Source organism: Falco naumanni, chromosome 14 (genome assembly GCF_017639655.2).
Source record: "Falco naumanni isolate bFalNau1 chromosome 14, bFalNau1.pat, whole genome shotgun sequence".
Lineage (NCBI taxonomy): Eukaryota > Metazoa > Chordata > Aves > Falconiformes > Falconidae > Falco > Falco naumanni.
Genome location: NC_054067.1, coordinates 8,588,548 through 8,603,669, shown reverse-complemented (window position 1 = coordinate 8,603,669; position 15,122 = coordinate 8,588,548). Strand labels below are relative to the sequence as shown.

Here is a 15,122-nt window from a genome sequence, read left to right as displayed (position 1 = left end):
CTTAATTCAATAATTGCACATTCATGTCAAGATTAGCAGGGTTTATAGGAAAATAATGAGAAGTCAGGTCTCCTATGAGCCAAAAGTATCTAGAGCCTGTCTAAATGCTTCTGGTACTCATGGGACTTACTTCACTGCTGAACAGGGCTACCCATGAGCATAAACCTGACAAGACAGCTGAATAATTATTAACATGTGCCTGAAAAGCTTATTCAGTTTGGGGTTTTCCTAAACAATTAAGCATTAGATCAAGGAAGTTTGTTGATAACACCTTAACAGGCCAATGTTGTGATATCAGACCTGCTTAGAAGTCCTACTGCTTGGGAGCAGAGAAAGCTTTTGGAAAACTGGAACCTGGTACAAAGGTAACCCCAGCTCAGATCTGAGTGTTTGACAAATAACACTGCTCAGCACACAACAGCACCTAAAGATTTTTTCAATTTTGGGACTTTTATCTTTCTACATTAAAATTTTTCAAAGTGCTTTTTTATAAGCCTCCCCAAGGGTTACAAAACCTCTTCCCATACAAAACTCGTGCAGTTCACATCGCAACCCTCTGGTTTTAGCAGCTTTGCCAGAGCAGTTCCATTCCACAAGTACAGGGGGAAATGCCACAGAACAAGTTTCCTTAAGCCCTGAAGAGGCTTCATTGCTCATTTTAGGAGCAATCAAATGGAAGTCTTAGTGCTACAATACCAGGCTTCCACAGAAGCACAGCAATGAGATGCGATAGTAAAGAACTCTAGAAAAATAAACTGCTATCTACCGCTATTTTGGTCTAATTCAGGTGAGGCATACAACAAAAGAAACTATAACAGTTCGCATGGTTTAGGAAGTTTAGCAGGTGCACAACCCTCTTGGTAACCAGTAGACTAAGTGACAAGAAATGGATGGGTTGTTTTCCCATGCAATTTAGAGGTAACATTGTTACACACCAGCAAAGGAAGAAATCTTTAAAAAGCCGTGGCATCCCCTGGAGTGGCACTGTGGTCTGCCAAGTTACACTTGTCAATCCACTCACAGGGCCAGTTACAAACACAGGCCATCAGGGCACACGACAAGTGTGTATTTACCCAGTTCCTGTTGTTCACAATGCTGTTTGACAGAGATTCAAGAATTCTGGCTGTGCAACCCCTTGATTAAAGTTTGATCAGGTTTGTTAACGTAGCAGAAGGAACAACCAGTAAGAGGCACGCTTCCAAATTTTAGATTAAGGGGCAGTCTGGAAGACAACTTACTTGCAAATTAGAACACGCACTACTTCTTTCGGCTTGTACGGGTCAAGGCACACAGCACAGTTTCCTCCATCAGGACCAGTCTCCTAAAGCAGTGCAATGAATTTAGAGCGTTAACAGTCTTTGAAAGCTTCGTTTGAACTACAGTCAGAGGGGGTCTAGCTAAAGTAATCTATGGTACCTCCCCTATACACTTATATAAACACATTGTGTGGATTACTCATAGTCAAGATCACTCTGACAGAAGCAGTGAATATTTAACTCCATGGTTTACAAATCTAGCTGCAAACCATCATTGGATTATTTGAGGCACTCCTATAGAGGTTTAAAAACTGCTACCTCCAGCTTTAGTTTCAAAAATAGCAGCCAGGGAAGCTGATTAGATATACTAGTTTACCTTTAAGCATCCCTGCTGACAAATTGGGACCTCTCACCTCAGCAAGACTACAATCAAGCAGCTAAAAAAATAAATCTGATTGATAAGAATGTGCAAATTAAAAGTCTTGCACCCTGGGAAAGGACCTGCTTTGAAAGAGGAACCATCTTTGCAACAGACAGTTGGGGGCCCAGAGACGCTTCAGCATCCTGCTCTAGTGCTAAGGACCACTCTGAGTTCTGTGCAAAGGCTGTGCCATAGCACTCGGGGGATTGTAGGATCAGCCATACCTCATCCCCTTCCTTCATGGTGCGCAGCTGTAACCGGCTAATGGCCATCTTAGCCCTGGCCTTTAGTTGTCGCTGTAACAGAAAGCAGTCCTGGTTAAACAGTCATTTCACTCAAGTGGTGGTTACTAATACTTACCATGGTGCCTAGCGCAAACAGGCACCGGTTTTATAACCCAGATGTTATCAAAACAAGCCAAGTAAGCATGACCATGCTATTTAGAGACAACAGGAGACAAGAGTTTCCGGACACACTGATGTGGTTATTGACTCTGGATGACACACCAAGGCATTTGCATATGCTTTGTTTTTACCTAACCTTTCCACAAAGCACAGGAATTTCAACGGTTTCTTCATTGAAAATATGTAAGATAATGCCTTGATCAGATTAGAGCTAACTGAAACAAACAGAAGCCTTCAAATTGACTTGATACGGAAGACCTAATATTGAATTCAGCAATCAATAACTTTTAACTACTCACTTTAGGAAACTGACTGCCACAAACTCACATCCTGATGAAAGGTGAGATTCTTTACTAATCAGCTCAGCTACCACCAACACACCCTGAACTGGTCCTCTGCCTGCTCTGTAAAGCACTGGGGGCAAACAGCTCTGGAGCCTCCTAGCACTAACTGACACTGTCAAGTGGAACAATGCAGTTTTATCTCAATATGGGTTCAAAGTAACATGCGGGGGGGGGTGGGGGGTGGGGTGGAGAGCTTAGAGCTATTTCTCCTCCTCCCTGTGACACAAAGTGTGAAACAAATCAAATGACTAGCCCGAGGTGGATTACAGGGCAGCTTTAAGGAAAGCACAGGAGGAAGCATTCCCGTTCATGCAATAATTTGCTCAGGATAGCAGGGCAAAGATGAACAGACAGCAGAAGCCCAGCTCACCTGGCAACTGTTGCTGTCCAGCTGTCACTGCAAAGCATTTAATTAGCACTGGAGCCAACATCTCTGCTTAAAGGTCACAGGTTGGTGCTGTTCCACCAGCAGGAATAATAGGACTGTTCTCTCCTTCCCTGGTGCACTTACTGCCTCAGGACCGAGGCATATCAGGCAGCTCTGGCAGTGCCATCCCAACATGGCACTTACCTTAGTGACACACTGACTCAAGTTTTGCAGCTAACCAAAAAATCCCTTCCCCAGTTCAGCTGCTCAGTGCAGGAGCCCCACACTGTTTGCTTTCCAGCATTACTTCCCCTTAGGCATCCTAGTTCCATTACAAGAATCTTTTCTGGGATGAAGGTGCAGTGCTGGTAGCACAAGTGGGTGGAAGGCTATTGCTAACGCCTACCAATGCTCACACAGAGTTTCTTAATTCAAGTCTGCCTAAGATTCCCTGTGCTGAAGCAATTAATGGCAAACAAGTTCATTTTTATGGTCTGCTGGGACCCTGTCAAACAGTTTTGGTAGAAAATGACCTTTTTGTATACCGGAATTGTTTTGGGGTACTAAGATACATCACTGTACCTGCTTTTAGGACTTTAATAGTTGATAGCTATCAACAGTTATGAAGGAAGAGATACATATAATCCAAAGGTGAAGGATGCAAACAAGTTTTCAGGTATATTTTTTAGGAACAAGAATTAGTCAAGTGATCTTTGAAGCTTGCAAAGTTCTGCTCAAGACATCAATGTATGTTTCTGTATGTCACTTAAGGTTAACTTCAGAATGTCGTTCCCCTTGTCAATGTTTCAGACTGAAGTCACAGAGAAGCAGCTACACACTGACCTCAGCAAACACTGAGGCCCCTAAAAGTTTCAGCAGCAAACATGGTAACATCAAGAGAGCATGAATGCAGCTGTGTTAGTACTTCTCATACGCAGCCAGAACTGTCTGTCACCGCTAGTTGTTATTAACTGAAAACTAAACCTTCTAGGAATGCAGTCCCTCAGAGTATCTAGTCTACACGTCTAATGTCAGGCCAAGCATATTAGACAGGACCCAACTGGCTGTGTTGTTAATAATTTACTGAAACAATATTTTAAGTTTTGCCTGAGCACAAGTTTAATTGCTGTTCATGAAATGCACCTATGGCAAAGTCACCTTTAACATTGATTGTGATAAGTACAGCAGAACACCCCTCTGGGGAGATGGAGAAAGGTTGCAAGAGGAAGCTTTTTACGGAATAGCCAACACCAGGAGATCCAGGATACTCGAGCTTGGAATGTCAAAGCGTTTTATGAAGCCAAGTTTTTCAAGCAAACGTTAAATGTTAATGGTATTAGAAGTTTAAAAGCCCCAACCCAGCAAGTTCAGGCAGGAAAAAAAGAAAAAGAATTACAAAATAGGTCATGTCCTGGCTTTTCTCCAGGCCCTAGCATGTTGAAGTAGAGAAGTACCTAACTGGGAAAGTTACTTAGCTGTTGCTTAGTCCTCACTCTTCCGTAGTCCAACGCTGCCAATTTTGTGTCCAACCCTTTCTGCATAAGGCTGCCTTTCTGGTACCCTGCAAGCACAGCCACGGTGATATAGACCAGCAAGCCCCAAGGAGGTCAGGAACTCCTGCTTTTCTCCTGTAAGCTAAGGAATTCCTTCCACACAGGTAGCTACTGCCACAAAAAAAGTTTTGAATTGCGGAAAGTTGAGCAACTCACCTCCTCCAAAGCCATTAATTAGGTCATTTCTCAGCTGCAACATCTAATCTTTATGAAATCAATGAAAGTCAAGACTTGAGCTTAAATTAGAAACCAGGCCACAGATAACATCACTGGCCATTCTGCATTATTAAGAAAGGTTAATATATTGAGGAACTGAATTTGCCAGTACTCTGCTGACTAGAAAGGTAGCAAGTCACCTACCGCACTTGCCTTGTTTTCCCACCTTCTTGCTCACAGACCATATGATGCAGTAAGAGATTGCAGATGTGGGGACTTGAATTTCAAGTCCAGAAGAAAATCAGCATTCAGATAAGAACTAGCAGGTTGTAAACAATTTAGCTGGCCAGCTCATGAGGAAAAAGCTACTCTATTTTAACTCATAGTTAGGACGGATGTACTACTAAATTTTTGGTTTTGCTTGGACCACAAGACAACATGACTGACTTCTCAACGGTCAGCCAACCTTTTAAAGAAACCCTTTGTGCAGTTCTACGATACTGGCTTGCATGCAATTCCTGCTCAAGCTGAGCAAGAGACAGCTGCTGCTTTCAAGAAAAGTTTGGAGAGGAGAACATGTTTAAAACCTGGGTTATGCGTGATCAAGCCATCCAGAAGCAAGAAGTCATACCAAGAAGTACAGAAACTGTACTGGCAAACAGTAAAGTTTAAAGGTACTTAACAGCCTGACTGTCTATAAAACAAGAGTTTGCTTCAGAAAGCACTGAAGTCAGAAGATTTTTCTCAAGGCAAAAGAAAAGGAAAAACATATTGCCAATATGGTAATACTTGGAGGCCATCCAATTCAAGCAGGGGTTACTACTAGTCCCACACATGAATGAAACACTTATCTAGCCAGGCTCTCGTTTTCAAGAAGCCTTTGCAGAAGAGACAACACATCTAGAAAATGGTCACAAGCAAATGGGACTCCAGCTTCATCGGCCTTTTCAGCCCAGGGCAAGAACTCTCCTGGGGCTGTGGCTCAATCCACAAGGACAAGCCAAATATTCAGAAACCTGAACATACAAGAGACAGGCTGCAGAGCATCATCATATAACAATTAGCTCATCACAGCACTCTGCAGAGCAATTCAAAAGTGTACGTTTTGGTTCAAGTGGTAGACTGACACTTTCAAAGATCCCTCACACAATAGCAGTGTAATTCCACAAGGAAGGTCAAAAAAGCAGACAGATACTTTAAAGAGTAGTAACACTGTGTAAAGGGATGCAGTGAGAACAGCAGTTCACTTCCAAAAGAGGAAAAAATTGTGATATTGTGATACTTAACTACTGACTGTTTCCTAAAGACACCTCCCAAAAGTATGTAAAACCCTTCAACACCTGTGCAATAAGGGAGGCAGAACACACTCCATTACTCCACCAAATAACAGACTGAACTCCAGGCAACCTGAGCTTCCAAAGGGCTGAATGCTGACAGAAAAGCCGCACACCCACCCCACCCCCACCCCCCTGGCAAACTGGGAAGTTGTACAGCTAATATTCAGTATTTCATGGTGCCAAAGCAGCTAAACGTGTCAAACTTTGGATACGCACTGAAAATGCAATCAGCTGGCTAACAGGGAACACAATAGCATCACCTTTTAGTAGTTCACCTTCATTAACAAGAACTTTCTGTTATTCTTTGCTTATCTAATCTTTGTGAAGTCAGTTTTTAGATGCCACGGTACAAAAACAATTGAACATGTTCCGGATCATCTTGAGTTTCACTTTTACAAAATAGTACATTTTTACCCCCTGATAGCAGAGAAGCTTTCTTCTATTCTTTTACTTTATGAAGCACTTTATAAGGCCCCTTAATTTCAGTTCAGCTGAAGTCACGTGGAACTGGCATGTCATTTATCAATGTTATTTTTCAATCTACAGTGAATTCCTTGTGCATACAGAGCCCGAGACAGAAATAGTTTGTGAAGGGGCTAGCCAAGCAGACTGGATTTTCCCAGTACCATCTACCACCAAGGCATTAATAACATTTGTAAGTTGTTGAAAGCTCAATAGCTCAGAATAGAGCTGGACTTCCACAGCTGCTCTGTTAAATATCTTCAAAGGAGAAAAAATTTTCATGTGATTTGATGAAGTGTCTTTTGCAGACCTGCTTCTAGGACACCCAGGTTTTCCTGCCTAGGTTTGTTCAGCATTAAACAGAGTTCTCTGAGCAAATGGCAGGGAACGAAGAGAGAATTCATCAGCAGGAGACAGTGTGCACCTCTGTCCATAGATGTGAGCAAGAGGACAGCATCAAGTTACAGAGCTCCGTGCCATCCCTCATGAAAGGTGCTGCAGAGACAACTCCCTGTGACATCCAGTGCTGGCAATGCTGCATCTCACAGGCAGATGACAATTCCCAATACTGCTCTTCCAACTAGTCCCTACTGTATCCTCACATCGCTTCCAGGTATGGCATAACACCAGAATACGCAAACAGGCTAAACCAAAGCACTCAGCGAAGGCATAGTCCAGAAGCTGAGGCAGACACAGTTTAAATGAAGCACAGGTACAGTTCATCTTACCATCAGATGTCTTGCCTCAGTAAGGATGTAGCCAGCTGACCATTATCAACAAGATTAAGCTTAGACAGGATTTCAGAACACAAATTCAGCTGAGTTAGGTTCTGCGGTTACTGGGAGAACCCAGCCAGAACTCTGGTTAATAAATGAAACCAGCATCGAACTTTGGGAATACTGCTGTCATTCACCCTTGCTAGTCTCTCTGCCTGCAAAGAACAGTGATGGATCTGCATGTTAACATTTTGAAGAGGTCAGTCCTAAAGTGTTGCAGAAGCCTGAAACTGGCCTGAATTTCAACACCTGTGTCCAATTTCCAGCTTCATCAGCTTATTGCAGCAATATCTTGCTCAAGGGACCTGAGACCCCTGGGACAGCAGAGATCAGCAGGGCAGGTCTTCTGCAAGGGCAGAGAAGTCTTTCACCTCCTTAACTACCTAACCCCTGAAGAAGAAATAATTTTACATACTCTGAGCCCAGCTTAAGCTAGATGCTAGTGCTATTGATGTCTGTAGATGAGTTACCTGGAAACTTAACTCATTAGCAACTCCCAGCTTGGGGTTTAAAAAGAACACAATTTAACAGCGCTTTTTTCAACTCCTACTTGAGGCTATCATTGTAATTCTCAGAAAGCAGCTTTCAACAGGCAATAGCTTCCCAATTTGTGGTCTACAGAAAAGCAACTGAAGTACTGCACCATTTTGCAGACACATTGGCAGTCGCTCTCACATTGCAGCTAGCACACAGGCAGTGCCACGTGGGAAGTGCGAGGGTCAGCTAAAAGCAGTTCAGCTCTCTCACCGCCTCCAATACAGGAGCATTGTGGCTGCAGTGTAGCTCAGGAAGTGAAATTTGTAGCAGACAGTTAGCTAAACATGATCAGTTGCCTTCTCCAGACAGTTTACTTTTTGCTTTTCTTTGGAAAGTTTTAAGATGTTCAAAGATAACCTCTCTTAGCTTTTAAAGAACAAGCTCCACCCTGTGGAATGAATACATTCAGTAATTTTGGTGCTCAACCAGTGTTTTGCCCTCAAAATCCATAGCATGGAGGCTCAGGGGTATAAAAAAAACCAGTAATGGCACACACAAACTCACCTGAGTCCTGGACTGGGCCCTCGCAATCCTGAATCTCCGAGCAGAACGTAAAATAAAGTAGCCTATGGCTGCTGCTGCTGTGACAATGAAAAATGACACAGAGATGAAGAAGATGGCGTACTGGTTCATCCAAGGACCATGCTTCTTCCCCACTTGAATAACCATAGTCACTTTCATGCCACTCTCAATCAGATGTAAGATCTCCATGCCTTTCAGGTTGCCAATCATAATTGCAACAATGTTTTTAGCACCTGCAAAGGAGAAGGGTAATCCATGCTCAGTTCCCAGGTGTTATATAAAAGTCATTGTCTTAGATGTTCTCCATAACACTCCTCACTCCCATACAGGACACACATTGCCATTATTTTAGACTCAGCATTTTAGCAATTTACATTTTAACATGCCTTTGAACTACATGAAGATCAAAATAAACCCTATACAGAGCAAGGTCACTAGGGACTGCAGCATCTCCAGGAGCTCAGGGATGCCGGGTACACAGCTGGTGCTTTAGCCATCCTTCCTGTAATGGATCTACTCCCTTCCCTGCTGCACTGCTACTTAACACCTCTTTTCTATATTTGACAGGACTGTTACGTACTTCTCCAGACACTGAGCAGCCAAAGCCACAGATCAGCCTTTGCTTCTGTATCTTCAGAAGCAATTGAGAAATGTCCGAGTGTTGACTGTTGTTGTGGGCTTCTAATGCAAATTCAGAGGGAGGCAAATACGGAAATGTGCTTGGCTTTTAAACAGCTGGTGGCAGATTGCAAACTCCAACCAGATTTTAATGACAGGTTTCAGTCACTCAGTTGAACACTATGACAAGCCAGAGGAACCAAGAGGTTTATGGTAGGAAGAAATTTCAAGCAACTCTGGTCACCAAGCACAGACCAGAACAAAGCTGCTTTCATTCCGTGACAAGCAAATGCTTGAAGAGACTTGATGCTATTTGCAGGAACTTCAGACAGTCCCAATGCAACAGAGAGGCTCTTAAGAGAAACAAAAGCCAAAAAAACAAAAGGGAGAAAGGGTCCTGCCTTATTCCCATTCACTTCTGCGTGTCTCACTAATCAAGTATAGCTTGTAGTTATGAGCAATACAAGGCATAGCGTAGGCGTTCCTGTCAATGAAGTGTCACCATCAGCCTACAAACCCACTTCAGCTACTAAACCATGAGTTGTGAACAAGTTTTACCCTTAAAGAAGAAAATCTTCCATTTAAGTTTCAGGCTAATCGGTTCACCAGGATGACATGAGGTGGCATGTTTAAGTCTTCCTAACATTTCCCCCCCTTCCCCCCCGAGATTTCTCTCGCAATCTCAGCTCTGCTTTCAGCACATGCAAGGGGTCAGCCGGTAGCTTTGACACTGGAGCAACAAGTGCAGAAGTGGGAGCGATCACCTCCATCCCCATCTACACTACTCCCAGCCCCACCCTGGGGCGAACCCCCACTGACATATATCAGCATTCCATCTTCAATATTTTGTAACGCAAACTCTTCGGACCAGCAGTTAATTTGTAAAGGCAGTTACAAGCGAGCTAACCTGACAGCACATGAAGTTAACCGAATACCTTGTGCCCACAACAGGGAAAGGAATCCAGAAACTGCACCTAGTTACTGGCCATCAGTAGCACAGAAGTTTAGTCACTTCAGAAGCTCCTTTTGGACAGGGACTAGACAACGCTCTGGCACTATCACCCAGGACTTGTCACGGGGACATCACCCTTACCTGGCAGAAAACCAGACCTCCTTCACTTGCTCAGAGGAGTTAAGAGCTAAGATAAAAGCCCAGAATCCATGTTTAGGACTACTGCTGTGCTTCTAGAATGAAACCAGCTAGGACCACCCCCACCACCACTTCCCGAGCTGCTAGACGGGTCCCATCACAACAGGCACTGAGACACATTACTGTGGCCATGAAACCACCAATGTAGACAGTGGCTCCTGACAGCGCTTGAGCATCTTAATGGAAACAAGCTATTTCGGGGGACATCTGCTGAGGTGTCTCAAGCATAGCAGCTGCCCTAAACTGCCAGCTCCCCCCCCCCCAGACTCCAGCAAAGCAAAAGGAAAGTCAATTAGTTGTGCATGGCAAAAACCTCACAGAAGCCCAAGTTCCTCACCTGGGCGTCAGCTTCTGTGATACAGGTAAAGCTTTCTGTGACAGTTTTTAAGGGACATTAGAAGGTGAGCTTAACCTGCTGCCTGTTTAGCTAGTAATGGGCTCATTGCTAAACAGAAGTAAGATCTGTTTAGTTAAACATTTCCCAGCTTCTCTCCTTTCCCATCTCCGATGAAATCGGAGAGGGAAAGTTATTCAAATCTATAGACAAATACAATCTGCCTCTGTAGATGTGGAGTTTTGCATCATCAGGCAGCACACTGGTCAAAATCTGAAGGACACTGTTTTGCAGTTCGTGCTGGCACAGATGAAGTGCAAGAACTTAAATGGTTTGTTGGGGCAGGGGAAATGCTGGGACACAAGTACCTTTGGCACACAAAGAGAGTGCATGGCTGGGATCAGTTTTACCTTCCTGTATCAGGTTTACTTACATGCAGCGTGGAGTTGCATCTATTTATACCAAGATAAATACCTATATTAAACTCTGCACTGCACAGACATCAGTTGTTCTCCCATCACGCTTCTGCTCCCCATAACCAGGAAGTTACAGATTTAGCAATTCAGGAGAGAAAAATGCAAGGTGCCAGGGGTGCACAGAATGGGGAGCATTAACTTTTGCACCGTGAACACCTGCTTTTTCATATTCATTAAGGGGATTATTGTAATCCAGTGCTACACATAAATCTATTCTGAACCAAGCAAGTTGTAGGTCCTGGAGAACAGTCACCCCACAATATTTAGCAGACTGCAATGAAACCTAATCAGTGCCTCAACAGCAGTCAAGTTTTAACTAAAAATCACAAGCTGTTCATGCATCAAAGCACACTGAGACAAGGATTAGATTTTGGGGCCAACCAGATCCCCTGCTTCAAAACAAGCTATGGCAAAACATCGTTTACCCGATTCAGATTAGGTATACACAATGTACAGGATAACCAGAACTTAAGCTATTTGAGCCATTGCATACAATTAAGTCCCAGAAAAGCAGGTCCCTATGTGCCACTGCTAAGTATGGTGGGACTCCATGGCACACCTCAAAGCAACACCTGCACTGGAGACCCATGCTAGAGCACAGCATTGATGCCTCCATGATCTCCATATCTTGCACAGCTACCACCATAAAACCTCTCCCCACAGAAGCAGCTCAGAAGAACTGTAGGTGTGTGTTCAGGATGAACAAAGCTGCAAGCAGATTCCCAGAGGAAGTGAGATTTTCAGACTTACCTAATTTTTTTTTCTTCCTTCCCCAAGCAGCGAAGGAATGAGAAGTCCTAGCACCTCAGAGGAACCATCTCCTTCCCAGGCATATTACAAGTACAATTACAACTTCTAGAAAGAGTACAAGCAGGTTTCTCTGGGCGTTACACTGTTTTTGTTTTATTTAATGAAAAGGGAACTGCTTTTCCCTAGATCTTATTAATATCCAGTAACGAGCATTCTTTTCTCACTTCTCTGTTGGGACCTGATGAAGTTGTCCACCCTTTCAGTTAGTTATGGTAGAGCTTCCAGGTGGTCTGGAGTTCACAATGTCAAGGAGATTCAGAGATTAAGGAATGCACCAGGTTTTGCAGTGATTAGAGGCTACATGACTGAAGGCTTTCTGCCCAGCCCCCAAAACTCACTACTGTTAAAACCTTTCTGTAATACAGAAAGAAAAAAAAAAAAACAAAAATAAAAACTAAAAACCAACTTCAGAAGGGAGCTGCACTAGAACTCCAGGTGGAATCAATACAGCAGACTAAGACTTAAAAGCCCAGGGACTGCAGCCCCAGCATGCAGACTTGAAGGAATGTTCTGCCCACAAGAGACTCCGCAGTGGTGACATGGAGCTCGCTTGTGGGCTTGGCTTGAAGTCCATGCCACTGGGGAGCTCGGGAAGGCCCCATCGGCCCCCCAGAGCACAGCGGCTAGCTGTACGTGTAAACCCAACCGGCAGATTCCCTCCCCTGGGATGACAGTTGAGTGCTACCTTAACCATAATTAAAACCTATCCCTGGTGCCCCGAACGCATCAGAACAAGTTACAGGGCACTGCCTGAGCTTCATCCATCCCTTCGGAGACAGCTTTGGTAAGCAAATCCTCCCCCAAGGAGCACAGGGTGCTGCTATAGCACTGTGTTTGCCAGGGTAAAATCCTGCCTCCTGGACGGTCCAGGGCAGGCTCCTACAAGTTGAAACCACTCCAGGCACAACAGCCAGCTCTGGAGGAGGCAACGGTCCCTTCCCTGCACGCTGCTCCTCCTCAGAGCTCCAGGCAGTTTGTAAGTAAACTTTGCTCTTGCGCTTTCAAATCTTTGCCTTTCCTTCCAGATGTTAGAAAACAGAAGACTTTGCCCCGTGTTAATCTTAATGTGGTGTTTGCACTGTGCATTTAATAAAACTTAAGCACAACCTGGAAAAGGGAGGAAAGAGAGCACGCCTCCAGGAATTTCAAACTCTTCCGTGTAGCGAAATCCCTTCAAGTGATGAAGGCCATATTTGAATTGCCCAGCTAATTAACTGCCAGAAATCAAGTTTAGTTTTGAGTTTTCAGTATTTGAATTTAAGGAATCTTTATTGTAATACCACATTTCTTACTCACCACTTGAGCTTCGTAACAAAGAAGACCGAACGGGCTCAGACTGCTCACCACAACGCCAGCTTTATGATTGTGCGCTACTTTTTGTTGTGGCCCATTTTAAGGTCCAATATACTAGTACCTAACAGAAAACACCACGTGCCTCCAAAACTTAAGCAAATAAATTCAGTTATGAAACTTGCCATCTCTGCACACTTTCCCTTCCTCTACTAGTGACTTTGATACCCCACCCAACACCACAGAGAACATTAATTCAATCTAAGAGAAATATTTAATATTTTCTCTGTGCAATACTCTGAGGTGACACTGACAAACACTGTATGTTCTTCCAACTCTTGTGAGGCCCTGGCAAAGCCTTTTGCAGTGAATAATTAACTTCCAGCTGTTTGACAGCTTTGCATGTCATGGAAGGCAACTCCAGAACTCCAGCTCCAAGTCAGCTCCTCTAGCCTCATTTAAAATTGGTTTCTCAGCTCCTTCAGGCATTGGAACCATTTGGCATTGTTTAAGCTTGCATTAAACCAACCAGATTAAGCTTCAGTCACATCACAAATGACTTTCATTTCAGTTTAAAGGCCTCTTTAACCTGGGGTAAATTCTGTAGATCTTTGTTTTCTCATATAGCAAAAGCCAACCCCTTCCAATGTCTCCCTCACCATTTACCACGAACAGGCTGCAAAACAGTGTGATGGGACCCTTTCCCCTTTGGGAGCGGACCTAGCTACAATATCGTGTGATGAAAACATTTGAGGAAGGCAATAGTTTCGTAGGTATTTTTAGGAAAGACTATAAAGCACAGGTAAGTAGGCAAGCTATTTCAGAGCAAGGGAAAAGCTAGCGTGCCTCACACAAGCTCCAACATTTCAGATGCTGCAGTTTCAGGCACCCCCCTTTCTCAAAGCACAGTTTCACAACTTCTTTAAGCAGCATGAAATTTAGCGCCCAGCGTCTTCCCAGTATTATTTCACTTTGTCCAGAGAGCGCCTTGTGCAACCAACGCATCTGCTGTGGCACAGCCGTGGCTTCCCCACCCCCACCCCGGGGACCAGCCCAGCTCACCCCACGGCGTGCCTAAGGCTTCACACCGGGATACCCGCCAACAGTCCTCTGTCTCGGCGGTAGCAGCAATCCGTTTCAACAGTATTTTAACCTCATATCCAACCAACACTAGATTTTTCCTTAGGACTCAAGTGGCTTTTTAATATTGAAGAGAAATATTTTCACAGAAGTCACTGGAAGGGGAAGGGAACAGCACAGTAATCCTGTCTGAAAGTTAAACATTATCTTTCCTGGCGTACAAGGGGTTTTCTGACAGGCTAGCCTTGGCTAGCTGATTGAAGTTGTTTAATGTTGCAGTGGCAGAGCCAGTCCAGATAACCAAAGAATTTTTTATTTTTTAAAAAGACCACATTTTTTGTTTGTTTGTTTGTTTCGCAGAGGAATTACAGAGCAGCTCAACAGAAAACCAATGAACTGTTTTCTCTGAATGCTTTAAGATGACTGAGAAGTGAAGGATGCCATTATGAACAGATTAAGGGGTGCAGACATTCTGCTACAGCTGAGTAAGATCTGCCAGAGAACTACTACAGGATGAAGGATTTTATTTTTAAAGACCTCGCATGATCTAGCGGAGAAGTCTTCAGAGAAGGCAGTCACACAAGAACTGTTCAAAGTACCACAGCAATAACCCATCACCACCCCCTTTCCACAGCTACAGGAAGTCCCAGTTGACCACCACAAGCTCAGAAAAAGCAAAACTGAAGAAATTACTTCTGAGTTTGATTGCTCCACGTACAAAAAGAAGAGCAAAAAGTACACTTCAGAGTTTGAATTCTCAGGGCAAGGACAGGCTCTCAACCACAGCAGAATCGCTGTCCGATGACTCTTTGAGGAGCTGAAATACAAACCCTCACCTTGGTCACACGGTGGCTGGATCTTTGCTTTTATCTCCGTAACATGGTGTTTGCAGCACAGAAGATGAGCACTAGCTGTGCCTTCAGCCTTAGTCAAAGGGGCTAGTAGTATTTCCCTGGCACGCCTCCAACCCCCAACATCAGCAAAAAGACGTTAGGAGATCAAGCCATCTCCTGTACTTTAGCATGAACGACACTGTCAGTTGACTCTCCAACAATTTCCTACCAGATTAGCACACCTGCCTCTTCAGGCACTTAAGAAGAATATTTGATATACCATCTTCCAGGTTTAAAAATAAAACTAAGACATAAGAACTTTAATATTGCTGATCTCACTGTATTGAAATAGTAAGAAACAGGGGATTTCTGGGGGTTATCAAACAGGCTGGTCCA

General features: G+C 43.9%; 1 protein-coding gene across 2 annotated transcripts in view; it reads right to left on the bottom strand.

Moving 5' to 3' along the window:
- RNF128 (ring finger protein 128) overlaps positions 1-15,122 on the bottom strand; it is a 41,542-nt gene that overhangs the window by 5,197 nt on the left and 21,223 nt on the right. For both annotated transcript variants that reach the window (XM_040614524.1, XM_040614523.1), the window contains exons 2-4: positions 8,118-8,368; positions 1,902-1,973; positions 1,239-1,321 (exon numbers count right to left, since the gene is read on the bottom strand). In XM_040614524.1, the coding sequence (XP_040470458.1) occupies positions 1,239-1,321; positions 1,902-1,973; positions 8,118-8,368 (406 nt within the window). The remainder of the gene's footprint in view (positions 1-1,238; positions 1,322-1,901; positions 1,974-8,117; positions 8,369-15,122) is intronic.